At 49.7% G+C, this 14,273-nt stretch overlaps 1 protein-coding gene across 2 annotated transcripts in view; it reads left to right on the top strand.

The window, feature by feature from the left end:
- LOC144151433 (uncharacterized) overlaps positions 1-13,284 on the top strand; it is a 96,928-nt gene extending 83,644 nt beyond the window's left edge. Inside the window, exons 3-6 of one of the 2 annotated variants that reach the window (XR_013318873.1) lie at positions 2,708-2,984; positions 4,636-4,946; positions 6,699-6,835; positions 11,270-13,284. Coding sequence is in view for 1 of the 2 variants with exons in the window: in XM_077682484.1 (XP_077538610.1) it covers positions 2,708-2,984; positions 4,636-4,946; positions 11,270-11,319 (638 nt within the window). In the remaining variant the exon portion in view is untranslated. The remainder of the gene's footprint in view (positions 1-2,707; positions 2,985-4,635; positions 4,947-6,698; positions 6,836-11,269) is intronic. The other variant, XM_077682484.1, reaches the window with a different exon arrangement.
- The last annotated feature ends 989 nt before the right edge of the window (positions 13,285-14,273 follow it).

Here is a 14,273-nt window from a genome sequence, read left to right as displayed (position 1 = left end):
GATTAAAAATCCTCACAGATAATCTTTCTCTCTTCTCTGACCTTCAGTGCTCGTGATGCATATAGCGTAAATTCAGCAGCTGCGTTCGAAAACGCTCCCTGGGAGTCGAAGTAACGCCATCGCGTCTCCCATCTTAGGACCCAAACGTAGATGTCACCTGCTACATTTTATTCGGGTCCTTTTAAATGTGATTCTGCAATATGTAGTACGTCTGAGTTCGTACACCGCTCTAAGTATCGTTTTCTTCGCGAGAGGGCATATCGACACACCCCGTAAACAAAATGATGCGTTATTACCATTACTTTTATCCAGGGTAGCAAATGCCTTGATGTGATCTCTCTTCCTGTCTATGCGAAAAGAAAACGAATAAATCGTTCAGTGTTGCCAGCCCTTCCCGGCGTTGTAACGGGACTTGTTGCCGAGGCACCATCAGCTCCGTGGCTACATGTCTGCCGCTTTCGCACGGGCGGCCAGAACACTGGCTCGATGCCAGCGGCTCAGTCATGTTCCAGCTCCAGTGCGGGCTCGCGAGGCCTGATTTATAGCTTGCCATCATGCCTGCCTGACTGCCTGACTGCTTCGCGAGGACGAAACGTTCCGCGGGGAAGCCGCGAGTTTAACGAGAGCAGAGGAGCCAGGAAACACTCGCGCCGCCCGTGCTGCCCACGCAGCGCCTCTTTGCGGAGGCCAGTAAATTACATTTAGCATGCGCCACCGGCGGCGAGCTAACCTGAGGTGGCTCGTCGAGGCGCTAAGCGGCTGCGCGAGCGAGTCCAGATGAATTGCACGTCGTCACTGACGTTTTCGCGTAAAGAGATAAAGACGGCGGCATACAGGCACGATGCACATTCCGAGCGGCACGTACGGAAATTCTCTGGGCTAGAAAACGGCGAATGGCTTAGGAAAACGACGGAGAATGGAGGTTATAGAAGGCCAAGAACTAAAAATCGTCGACACGGGAAAAGGCTTGTCTGCTTTTATCAGCCGGACCTCCGCCTTTCTAGAGCGAAATAATGCGACACCAACTGGTTAGTTAACTACTGAGTAAAGGTACACTATCGGTGTCTGCCTCCGTCCCTGACGGCGACACGAGGCACTGCGGGATAGTTTCCGTCGTTACGTATGCTCAACTATGCGCCTTATGTGTGACTTTTTACGCCTGTAGCGAACACTCCCTTTCACCGTGATGGTCGTCCAGATATAGCTGGAGGCTTCGTGCAACGCAGTCGCGCGAGAAATCTCTGACCAGTGCACGGCGAGAAATGAGAGTTTCGGTCCTTTTGTTGCTTGAGCAATACAGGAGGCATGCCAGCAATAGTTTCGCGCTACTCTGTTAATTTTCGCGTCGCTCTGTAATAAGAAAGAGCGATAGAAAAGCGGACAGCGACAGAGGGAACGCAAAGCCCGTGCAGCCTGCGGAGCGCTGCTATGGAGGCAAGAAGAAGTGCGATGTGACAGCTGCCGCTGCCTCTCCCGCGACCGTTAGGCTTTCAAGTTGAGTGTGCAGCTATAAAGCGTGTTGCAGTGAAAATGACGGCGAGGAAAGGCCGATTCTCGTAGCGATAAAAGAAGCGATAGGCGGCCGACGGAGTGGGTAAAGCGTGCAAACGTGACCGCTGACACCGTGAGCCGTAAGCAGAATTGGCACTGTGTACGAGGGACGGACGAGAAAGTTCGCGTTGTGGACTTCTGATTCGGAGCGAGGTGTGCGCTAGGGTCAGTCACTCCTCAAATTCGAGAGGGATGAGATGATCATGCATTTTTAAAGATCCACCAGTGGATCATCTTTCAATTTGGTTATCTTTCACATCGAGTGCGGCCGCACGTATTATAGGTGTTGGTTATACCTCGTAGAAAGTTTTCATCAACCTTGCAGGTCTTTTCAGACGCGATTACAAGAAGGTATATGCGGGTATGCCGTATTCTGGGCCCAGGGGTTTTGTTAATACCAAGAGTTTCGTAAACAAGCTTCGTAAGCAATTTCGTAAACACTGGCTCAGCAAAGCTTCAAAAGACCACCAGTATTTATTTTTCTCTCAGAAGTAAAGCATTAACCTTTCGCAGCTTCGACGTCTCCTCTTCTCTTACTGCGGCGACCATTAATTGGGCAGTGTTGTAAAAGAAATGATTACGTGGTTATCTATGTACGCGTCCACTGCATCACAAGGCTTCAATTTTCTCATTTTCATTGTTTATTTCTTCAAATTTGTTTTGCCTCACATTTACGTTCAGAATTTTTTCTTCATAAACCTTCAAACCGAGACCTTCACCATACCATAAAGCTTCACTTTAAAGCTACATTAGGAGCGGATTCTTTCAGTATGCGTTCGTTACACAACAGGCGCTTATGGTAAGAATGGTGTCCCTTCAGCACCCGTTTCCTTTATAGGCAACGCAAAATGGTAGCAAAATAAGAGCCCAGACTTCACGTGACTGCGAAAGTGGTTGCGAAAGCCACTGGGAAACTTTTAAGCAATTTCTGCGCATTACGACCGCAGTACTTGCCATATCACGACCGCCTGGTTGCTCGAGTCACGGCCGCTCCATCTCCCCCTGTTAGGGAGACGGAGCGGCCGTACTCGAGTATTCGTGACTACTTCGGTGCTTCTACCCTGTCCTCGTGCCTAACAAAAACCGCTAGAAGGCCCATTAGGAGGGCAGAGCACCTGCACTTTTAAGTTGACCCTTTTCCCCTCGCATTCCGCAGACGCTCCGCCGATGTCCCAGCGCAACTTCCCGGCCTCCTTCTGGAACTGCCACCAGTCGCCGACGGGCACGTCTCCCGGCCATGGCATGGGCGGCGGCGCGAGCGTGTCCATGTCCGGACCCGTGGACCTGTACACGGGAGGGGAGGCGCACCACCCGTACCACTCGCACCACGCCCACCACCACGCGTCGGCAGCGAACGCGGCCGCCCTGCACGCCAGCCTGCAGAGCGACCCCTGGCACTACGCGCTCACGGCGCCCCAAGCTGGACCCTACAGGTGGGCAGCGCTCGTTTCGCTCTTCGGAAACATAGCACAGGTTAATTACTATCACTGCACGGAGTCGCAGCATGAAGACTGGACAATGGACGCTCAGAACTTCCACGTGCTGGTTTTATTGCTGCGACAGATAAATTCGCATAAGCCAGAGATAAACAAAAATAATCGCATGCTAACACGATACATATGTCTTCCCCTTAAATTTGGCAAGTGGAGTTTCGTTAGGTCCAGACCGCGTCGGTCTTAAAGTTAACATATTTATTAAACACGAGGGGTCTGGAATTTTGTGCATAGCTCTAGACAGCCAGCTTATAGTAATCGCTTAGGTGCGTTGAGGGGCTGTGAAAGAAAACTTTCGCATCCGTTTGCAATGCAGCTAGACGGTAGAAAGAGAAGCTGCACAGCCTCTTAATAAAGGAGCAGCTGCAGAGGATTTCGTATCGGACCAGTACTAATATTTTTAAACTGGGAGGTGCGTGAGAAAGCCGCATTTTTCCTTACCGTTGCATTCTAGGGGGACGTGTAGCTGTATAGCTTTATTTACGACGCCTATACATGCGCAAAGAAAAGTGCTGAAAATTGCGTTGCGACTGCAAGCATTGTTCAGCATTGTTAAATAATCCCCCGAACATGAGCTTGCGCAACTACAGTGCGAACTTTCTGGGCAGCCGTAAATAAACACGGTTTTCCACACAGCAGCTATGTTAGGTCTAGCGCTAGTTTTATGTATTTTTGGCCAGAGTAGAAAGATGTCAGCGCAGATGAGACAACACAGATTAAGATTTCCATCGGCATGGTTGTTTCGAGGGCGGCGTTGGGGTGTATACAAGAACCCTCATGACTCGTTATTCTGTTGGTTTTTCGTTGTTGCGCTTCCATGAGAAAAAAGCGCCATTATGGACAGTAAGCGAACGGGCCACTTAGTGATTATCCATTTCTGGCCCTGACTGACTGCGGCAACTAGTCCGGGAGGGAAAACTAATTACGTAGCTGACCGATTTTTCGGACCTGGAGGGAAACAAAAATAGTCCGATAAAAGGGCAGTGAGAAAAATCTGCGAGTCTCAAAAATAAGACCGCAGAAGTCGCGAACGGTTAAGGACAAACTGATGAGGAGGTTACTTAGCGTCACCTGGTGCGTAAAGAAAGCGGTTTCTAAAAGACTTGCCACATATGACCCGTTTTCGGCTTTCGTGATTGCTTCCGCCGGAGACTACATGCAAAATTATGGCCTCCAAGATCAACGTCTGTTACTCCGGCACGAGTCAAGCCAATAGCCATGCAATCCGAAGCTAGCCAGCTGGCGTAGGATTCAGAATGGCGTCGTCCTGAGGTCGCACCATGGCTCTGTCGCACAAACGTTTCTGGAAAAAAAAAGAACTTTTGGCTTTATTTTTTCCAAAACATCCGTTGTTTCGGACATTACTCATATAGGGAAACTGGCGGTTCCTCCGGAAAGTCCGGAATATCCAGCAAGTCCGAATTTTTGGAGTCCGAAGAAGCAGTCAGCTACTGTATTCTCATCTCTAAAGTACTGCACACGTCAATTAGCCTGAAGAACTTACGACGTCACGGATTGCTTTTCATTGCGTTGAAGTGTCGTTGGCGCCATTTGGAATGCCCTGCTACAAGGTACTTCGCTGCGTTGCCAGGTCCACTGCGATGCACGAGCTGGCGTACTCGGCCGCCGGCGGGGCCGCGCACCGCTTCGGAGCTGCCGCGGCGGCGCAGCAGTACGGCTCGCTGCTCCTGCAGCCGCGCTCCTCCCGCCTCGGCTCCGTGAGCGCCACGTGCACGGCGCTCGACAAGAGCGACGCGTGGGCCGCGGCCTCGCCCGCGGCCCGCTACCACCACGACCAGCTGGCCGCCGCAGCTGGACACCACGTGGTGGACGCCTCCAGCTACCAGGCGGCCGCGCACCACTACGGGCCCATGGGCGCAGCCGCCGCCGCCGCCATGACAGGTACGGGCCAAGACTGATGCCTCTTTCGTCTGCGACATACTTGCGCATGCAACCTGTACCGTCAACACTATCTGGACAGGAGGCCAGGGCGACATGAAACGCTTTTGTTACTACCTGTTGTGTTGCTTGTTGACGTGGAATGTGCAGCAATTCGGAAGTTCAAAAGAGACCGAAGCGCAATATGCGTTCAAAACAATAGGCTGTATCGATTGTAGCACATAATCCGAAAAAAAAAATATAGCCAACGATTCGTACATGCGAATAAGCGACCATCTTCACAAATATTCCATCGCCACAAATGCTAAGGTGAGCCCAGAGTTGATGTTCTCTACGTGTTGGAAATATTTCGTTGCCCTCGTAATGTTTCAGGCGAATGCTGTACAAGTAAGTGTCCCGAACTTATCAAGAATTTTGGCTGTCAGCCGTGCCTGTACCTGAACAAAATTTACGGAAGCGTTTAAGGTCGAGTGTGAAATTCTGAACTGTCGGTAAATATCGACTCAAAAACTGTTGATGCCGTTCTATGTCTTTGTAGTTATGGAGGAAGTGGGACTTTTTAAGCTGACGGTGTCCCATAACGTGATACTTAAAAATGAAAGGATGTTAACGAGTTGCTCTTTGTCACAATTTTAATTTCAAGAGTTACCGCGGGTTCTGAGTGTCTTAAATTAGTGCGTTTGGTAGGGACTCTTTGAAGAACTTTCACAGAAGAAAAATTATGCGAGGATGCTGAAGGACATCTTTTATAGTCGCTGAAGGGCAATAGCCACAAGAAAAGCCTGGATGGGGGAATTACCAGCTTGAAGGGTTCTTTATGTGGAAATTTCAAAATAATTTCTTCAGCAACTCTGCGAAATCATTTGCCAAAGCGAAGAAAAGTTCTTTAACCCCGAAGCAGGATAATCGGGAATACTGTATTTGTTGTCCAATTTACCACGTTCTTTTCAAAATACCGCAGCAGATCTTTATATGTTTTTAATTTTTATAAGACTATTTCTGTGTACATACCGCAAGCACATTAACCCTTTGGTTAACCGGTAGTCTGTCTCTTCGTACGATTCGCGCTTTGCAAAAGCAGCCCGTGTGACACTGAAACCCTACCCGTGGCGTGATACTCAAAAACGTTGAACTTGACAACAGTCGTTGCAGGCAGATGTGTTGGTCTTACGTAATTTTTGAGATAAACCTTCATTTTGGCACGGAACCAGGCATTACAACTACGTTGAAGAGCGGTCGCTCTCCGATGACTTAACAGGCCTTCATTGGACCGACTCCAAAAGAGAAGCGATTTCTGCCATGCAAAAATATTCTTTTTCAAAACAAATGCAAGGATACTAAAGAAAGAAACAATGCTTTCTGGCGGATGAAAGTTTGCGTAAAAAAAGTTTATTCTATTAATGGGCAGAAACTTCTTTGGAGGATGAGGCGTTTCCGCATGCGTTTTCCGTATCCAGAAACCGGTCTGGCAGTGCCCAGAAACAGGCACGAAAGGACCGGTTTTGGAGAAAAAAAAAAGAAAAATAAAAACACGCGTGCGGTAACGTGTCACTCTCCATACATGTATTTGGCCCTTGATGTTCGTTCAAAAATCTTTGGGTATTTTGGCGCGGCCACATGGTGAACGAGTTGCGCAGAAAGTCGAGCAGAAGGTATACGCGCAAAGACAAACAGGGCCGCGGCAGGCTAGTTTCATGGCGAAGAAAGCTGCCAAGTTTTGCTGCATCGTCGTCGTCTGCTCACCACTGTCTCCAGATCCCAACAGCGGCGGCTACATGCTGGAGTTGTACAAGTTCCAGGCGATGCATGCGTACCGGTGAAAACGAAACGAGATCGAAAAACGAAACCACTGGCTGGTCAGCAGCCCGGGTCACGCCAAGTCGACAACAAGAGTACGTTCCTTCGATCGCTTTCGCTGGAGTCCCCCTGGACACCTTGGGCCGCCTGAGCCTCTCCCTGACTAAGAACAGACACGCCTTGCACGATGGCTTCTCGTTTTCCCTGCCGCAGGCGGGACTCCATTAACCCACGCTTTGGTTCGCTTCTTCATCGGTCTTGGTGGCGGGCAGCACCGTGGCGGCTTCACTGCTTGCTAACTCCCTTTCCTCTAGGCTGATGTTTCTCTGGGTGTCCTGATGGTTGCGAGAATGTGGACTTACCGGCTGGAGCCACCTAAAGCTGTTTTTAACGGTTCTGTGCTTAACCGCAATACAACAGCCCACAGCAACTCGTGTAAAATGTTGCTGATGGCATGCATCTTTAGTTGTTCTCTATTTGTTGTTACCAGTGCGTTTTGTGGTGTACTACATTGATGACTGTGCGAAGCGTGTACCACACTGGCTTTAGGCCTGAACATGTTGAACACTTCATGCAATAAAAGTTATTTAATGGCAGTAAATTTGTTATCGCATAAACGTTACATTCTCTTGGTTGTACGTGCAGAGAAGCGGCTGTTCCGGAGCGTTAGCTTCGTATAATCTTGTGTGCGCTTACGAAAAAGTGGCTGACGATAACTATGCTCCCCAAGGAGAATTTGTGCGCAGCGTGAAGTGCAGATTTCTCGGTCACGGAGCATAGTTGCTGCGTCTCAGGAAGTGATCGCATGATCAGCGAACGCAGGGCGGCGCGCGCTGCTCGGCCGTAATCTCGCAGCGCATCGCCGGCGCCGAGCATGTTGTTGCAAATCGTATTAAAACCTCCCGCGCAAACGTCACGTGGTTCGGATGAGACACGCAACGAGGAGGGCGCCGAAGGACCATGTGCAGCACGCAGCGCGGGCTGGGCTTCTGTTCGGGTGTGCCACCCCCCCCCCCCCTCACACCTTCGCCGCATTTTCCTCCTCCGTTTTCCCTCTGTCTTCGGCGTCGCCTTCGTTCGCTCGGTTACGAGGCCGCAGAGCCTCAGTAGCGGACGCTCAAGTGCTGCGCGCTAACATGTATTTACGGCTTGCCATAATTTATTGCCCGCTTTCCGAAAGGGCAAAACGAATCAAGTTGAACTTTTCCCAAAGTTGGCTATAGGTAAACCTACAGATGTTTGACTTGAGCGACAAGCATCGGTGACTGGATTCTTCTAAAGCGTTCTGGCTACTGCTTAGGAAAAGTGACCGCGTAAGCCAGCATATACAGTGGTGCGTCCAAACGATCTATCATGCGGGCTGGATGCCCGCTGCAACTGAGTTGGAATTGAAGCTAGAGCATGCGTTTGGTGGTGAAATCACGTCGCGAGCGTCGGCCGTTGGAGTATTTCGACTAGGTCACCCCTTAGCCATGTCTTGTTTTTAATGGTTTTTGCAACCAATCTCTCTGGGGCAAACCATCTTTTAGCGAGCCGAAAACCCTCCAAATCATGGCGTGCGCATGTACGAAGAACCCGTGTGCGAGGGGCACCAAACCACAGAGAAAGGGAACATCGGGGTCTCTTGCAGTGAAACGAGCCAAGACCACGTGTTTGTGATGTACATAAATGGCGAACAACAAAAGGAAAGCAAACACTTATGCAGCGGTTCACGCGTTGCACGAGCAACAACGCCACGAAAGCGGTGAGAATGCGGCCGTCACATCCGCGTGGCGCCCGCGGCGGTGAGAAAACGAGAGCGCGCCCGTGCCACCAAATCCGTCGCCGTCGGGGCGATCCGACGATCCAGGAAGCAGAACAGGGTCGCGACACCAAGTGAAAGACACGGCGTCGACACGGTGGTAACGTTGGGGCCAGAAAAAAAAATCTAGAATGGGATCTAAATGTAATACCGTAATACTGCCTCGTCGCCAAGGCATCTTCTCTTATCAGCCACTTTCGCAGAGTGGAATAGTCGGCATAATTTTTGTTAAGGGCGGAACGATTTCCCAAGTTTCTCTCTTTTCTTTCGTAGTACACGGCGGCTGGAAGAAAAAAAACGGGGGGCCTTTAAGCGTCGCCTTAAGCGTGGTATATAGCCATCGTGGGCACAACATGTTTACTCAAAACAGGTCGCACTCACACATCGCTTGTTCTATAAAACGGCCGATGGGGCTACTTACGAAAGCCACCTTTGTAAATTACGAAAGCCGCCATGTTCTGCGAGCATGTATTCAGTTGCCTGCTCTCTTGCTTTGAGCTAATCTCCACCATATGCTTAGTTTCTCCGGTTAGTTATGCGACCGGTTGCTCGTCGGCCAGGAGTCATGCACTTGATGTTGACGCTGATGACAATTATTTGGAAACGCGCGGGGGGGGGGGGGGGGGAGGAGGCGTTCGATACATAGGCTCTCTTAACGACAGAAATGCAGGACTACTTAAAAGTACCTCCAAACGCGGGTGTTGCACCTTCAAACGGGCAGCTGTGCAAACGGGCAGCAGGTGTCAGAAAACGTGTTAGGAGTTGCACGTGTGCACAGACATGCTTCGTCCATCTAAATCTTCGGAAGCCGTGCTGACAGGCAGGAAGCGCACGTAAAGCGCGACGGACCGGTTCCGACCACGGCTCACTAATTTACCGTGTGACGGGCTATAAAGCACCGCACCAGCGAAACCGTTCGTTCGTTCCTCCCCAGTACCCCTGATTTCGCACCCGTCGACATCGTGAGTCCCGGCTGTTGGGCCACCCGCGCACAGGGCCGTTTATAGCGGCCTCAATTAAATCGAGTACCCGCGCCGACCGCACCACGCCGCCGTCGTCGGAACTGCCCGCCGTCCGTAGCTCCTCCTCACGGCGTTTGATGAAACTACTGCCACGCCGAGTGCCCACCGCGCGAATGCCTCGTTGCGAGGAAGCACCGAGGCACGCAGCAACACCACCCGTCGTCCGCGGTAGAAGGATGGCTCTCCGCCATTGGCGGAAGTAAATAACGTTTCGCCGGCCAGGAGGAATCGCCAAATTCCTCGTTGCTGATTGGCCGGAAGACACGCTTGCTGGCCAGGTTCGCGATGGCGCGCAAGGAATGCTTTGAGGGAGAGGGAGTCGACAGGGGGAGCTGAGCGGCTGTATATAGTTTATACGCGGATATTGAGAGGGGGCGAGGGAAAGTGGTGTGTGGTAACAAATTTGCGGCACGTCGATCAGCGCTTTCAGAGGCGACAAGGGAAACGTGACTCACGCAATGAGTCGCTGAACGGAGGGGTCCGCTCTGATCCGAGTGTGACTCGTACGGCAATGGCACCCACAGCACCAGTTTCAATTTGCCCGACTGTTTTCGTTTTTCGCAGTTCAGACGTGTCTCCCCTAGACGGGGGGTTTCCCGAGCTCGGAATTTTTCAGGGTTGTCGGTGTTGTTGCGCTTTGCTGAACCGTCTACCCTCTGTTGTCAGAGACGGCATCGTGAGGAAAACAATTCCGAATCAGTAGCCGAATAACAGTTCAGTTTCGGTAGTTACAGGCGCACTTCGCGGTAGGAACACTGGCGCGTCTGCTTAAAAAGACATTTCGTCGGACGAAACGCTAGGCCTTATTGTGCATCCTTGCCTGCAATAAAGCGAGTTAAGAACATTCGTTTTTCCATTTGCCAGTCTTACATGAAAATGGACCATTGAAATAAGCGCGCTACTTCAGCTGGAATAAATAAACGCGCTGAAATGAACGCCCTACCTCAGCGCTAATTGAATGGTTGATATATTACAGAGTTTTAGCACTTCGTATACTCCATCTGTTCCGTGTTTACCCTCTCGACCTGGACCGGACTGCTCCTGCGCACGCGGGCACGGCGAGGGCCGGCCCGATGAACTAATCCCCCCTACCGGAACGAATGCGCAAGTTCCCAGTCGGGTTCCGGCACGGACGGTACACACGGAAAGGACGGAACAGACGGAATGCTAAAACCCTTTTTAACAGTCTTGTGTTCCGGAATTTCTTACGAATGTTGAATGCAGTATCTATGTGGACCACGCCTAGATGGTATTCAAACAGTAACGTCTGACGCTCCTTCGCTATTTTACGTATTGGCGTAACAGCTCCTATTTTCAGTATTGGCATAGCATGGGTTATATTCAGAAGTATCAGACATTTCATAGAAAATTCAGGACTGGTTAATCTGCGTTTCGCTCGAAGATAATGGTTTAATCTGTGCAACCTGGGCTGCTGATTTGGTGTTGAGGAAGTAGTTATGGTAAACGACTGCCGCATTGAGTAATTTTCTAGTACTTATTTGCACGGAACTAAATAGCCACCAAAAAGGAACTTGTTAACAGCCATATATGAGCCAATGATTTTCACCCGGAACTGTTACTGACAGACGCAGACAGTATAACCGCTTCACTACTGTCAGCTTTCTAGTTACTGTCTGTACCTCATTCTCCTATGTTTACAAAACTAACCTGCATTTTTCTGCTTTTTCTCCGAACCTGGTGTGCAGGACTTGATGGCCAAGTTCAAGAGTCTGGAAAAGACCTCTATTGGTTCTAAAGAGAACGCTTTCGTCAGCCTTTCCGGAAACACCAATACCTCTCCACAAGAAACTAACAGCGAAATCTCTACGATGACAAAATACTCCGCAAGAGGCCCGAGAAGAGTGCGGAAAGACAGATGCGACCAGAGTTGCCGCTGCATTTTACGAACAATTCGTGTTGGTGCATGCAGGATCACCGTCTTCAGAGGACTGTCTCTACGTGTGTCTGACGCACCGTGTATGCGTGTGGGTGTGTTACCAGCGGTTCTGTGCCGTAATGTAGCTTACGTCATAATCATTTGACGTTTCCTGTCGTAACAGGTAGCCCACCTGAAGGACCCTGCATGTTCTTGCAAATCTGCCTCATGCAGTGCGTTGGGCAGGCTTTCTTGCTTTTGGTTTTGTGGCAGATACAATGGTATTGCATAACATGCTCGTTGGAAGCAACCTCCATGGTGAGTTCTTAATCCTGCCTTAATCAAAGAAACTGAGCATTCACGCTCTCTCAATGTCATTGGGAAGTGGGAAGCGAAGGAGTGGGTTATGTATGGATGCTTTTTTTATTTTGTCGTATACCAAAACGTCAGAATAATATAAATGTGAACATTTTCCTGGCTTAAGTAAGCGAGAGAAGCTATGCAAGACGATAAAAGAAAAGTACGAATGTGAAGTAAACTTTCTGATCAGACAAACTTTATTCTTCTGATAACCTTCCTTAATTAACTGTTCGAAGTTTCACTGTGTTTTTGCGACGTTCTGCAAACGTTTACACCGTGTCTCGCCCCGGTGGAAGAACGCTGATTGTTTTTTCAGTGACGCAAAGGAAGCATTGTACCAGCTTGGCTTTAACACCTGTTTTTTTATTTCGTAGAACCAGAGCAGGCTGTGATCCTTTGCACTTCTTGGACCCATTATGTTGCACCCATTTGCACGACAAACGGTCGCAAAGCCCTGGAGAAGTAAGCTTTGTTCGTAATATCAGAAGTTGCGGGCTGCTGGGAAGCTACAACTGTTCTGAATCATAGAGTAAGCCTTACCACTGTTTTCGAACGTTGGACGGCGAATCTTCAGACATGGCAGAACTTCGATGGGTATTATCAGACTATTGCAAGCAATCAAAGCTTCACTTTGGCCTTGGCTTCTTCACCTTTACTGAAAAACACAGTAGGTCGATGTTTTGCAGCGTTTGTCGTACGAATAGGTGGAATTTTGAGAGTGGTATGCCCTTCAAACTCTTTACGATCCCCCGCCCCTGCTGTAGTCAGACGAGCTTCCAATCCTGCATAATTTAGCTAATTTTTTAACGTGCACCAAACAGCCCACTTGCTTACTATTAATAGATACTATATAATAGTGTACATTGGTATCACTTGGGCTGCTGCGCGGAGGGCATAGAGATCTCGCTACCTGGATTTTTTCAGAGTGATGAACGCACGCTCTCCGATGAGTTTCATGCATTTACAAGCTTTGCATTATTTACCTTATGTGAAGAACCATGCTAGTCTTGGCTAACGCACTGATGACGCAGGTTTGCGAAACCGACTTTCTTGACGCACGTAAGTGTCCAGTTTTGGCCGAGTGTTATTATTACCTGTGTGCGAAGACTCGGCACCATTCGTGTGTTGGCTCGGTCTAGCGGGCATTGGTTTTGTTCTATTCTACAGTGTTAATTTATTCCAGTCATTACAGGTGTGGCGAAATTGTGCATGGTTGGAGTCGCAGGGGTGTGCGAGCCAATTAGTCGGCACGCACCCGAGCCTGCACTACGTGACCCGGTGTGTTTGAAATTATTTATCGGTTGTGTAGCATACAGAGTATCAAATGAGATATTGGAGTCCTGCGCACATTATTATCCACACATGGAGATAACGAAAGACTACCATGGTCCCCCAAGAGCATGCGAACTGTCTGTGTATAATTCTCTCTCCCATTACTATTTGGAAGGAGACTGTACATATGAAGCGAGGAAATATATTCAGTTCTGTGACTAACTGTGGCGTTTGTTTTAATATTCGTGCGGCAATGATTGGTGTGCTAGAAGAATGGATAGTCTTATCGGCTGTCGCTGCTAAGCGGCTCACTAAAAGGAATTCTCCCTAGCGAAGCTTATGCTGCGCCGAGTCAGCGAAAGGTAAGTGGTCATCGCAAGTGTAAGTACGCGTCGGGGAGCGGATGCAGTAAGGAAGGCTTGTCGGTTCTGTTGAAATAAAAGCTCCGCGGAGGAGTGCAGCGATCGGAAAAGCAAACACAAAATTTCTCCCACCTGCCCTCGCGGGAACCCCTGTGTAGATGCGACGCATAGAGGGTTCCGTTGTTGTTTCCGTTAGGTTGATCCTCCCATCGCGTGAAACGTGCCGTGAACCCCCTGCCGCGGCTATGACGCAACGTGGGGCGGCTATGACGCAACACAATCCAACACAATCCACTTTAATCCAATCCCAATCCAATCTAATCCAATCCAAGCCAATCCAATCCAATCCAATCCAATGCCCCTCGCGAGAGAGTGTTCGCTATCGGAGAGGAGAGGGGGTGAGTGGCGGAGAGCGCAGCTCGCGCGGCGAGGAGAATGGGGGAGGGGTGTGGACGGACAACAACAACGCTGTATGGAGGGACAAGGCGAGTGAATGAGATGCAGTGGCATCTAAAACAAAGCTTAATGACGCCGTATGCACAAGAATCAGCCCGACGTTTCAGCAACAAACAGTTCTTTGAACAAACGTCGTAAGCCTGCTGGCGCCTGTGGAAGAGCCCAGGAAGAGATTTGCTGGCCGGTGAAATTGGGGGACGTCCTCGAACCAATGCAACGACATGGTTGTGGTGAACAGAACTGGAGCGTTTTTAAAGCGAAGCTTTCTGCGCCTCACTGATGGCGCCCAAAAACAGAAACGCACTGCAGAAAAGTAAACTTTAAGCAATATTGGTTTCACAAAACGATGTGATTATAGGCTAGAGCGCATCAAGCGCCTCAAAA

The sequence above is a fragment of the Haemaphysalis longicornis genome, unplaced genomic scaffold (genome assembly GCF_048455015.1).
Source record: "Haemaphysalis longicornis isolate Haplotype H1 unplaced genomic scaffold, Haemaphysalis longicornis Haplotype H1 scaffold_9, whole genome shotgun sequence".
NCBI classification, from domain to species: Eukaryota; Metazoa; Arthropoda; class Arachnida; order Ixodida; family Ixodidae; genus Haemaphysalis; species Haemaphysalis longicornis.
This window is presented reverse-complemented; position numbering and strand designations above follow the sequence as displayed.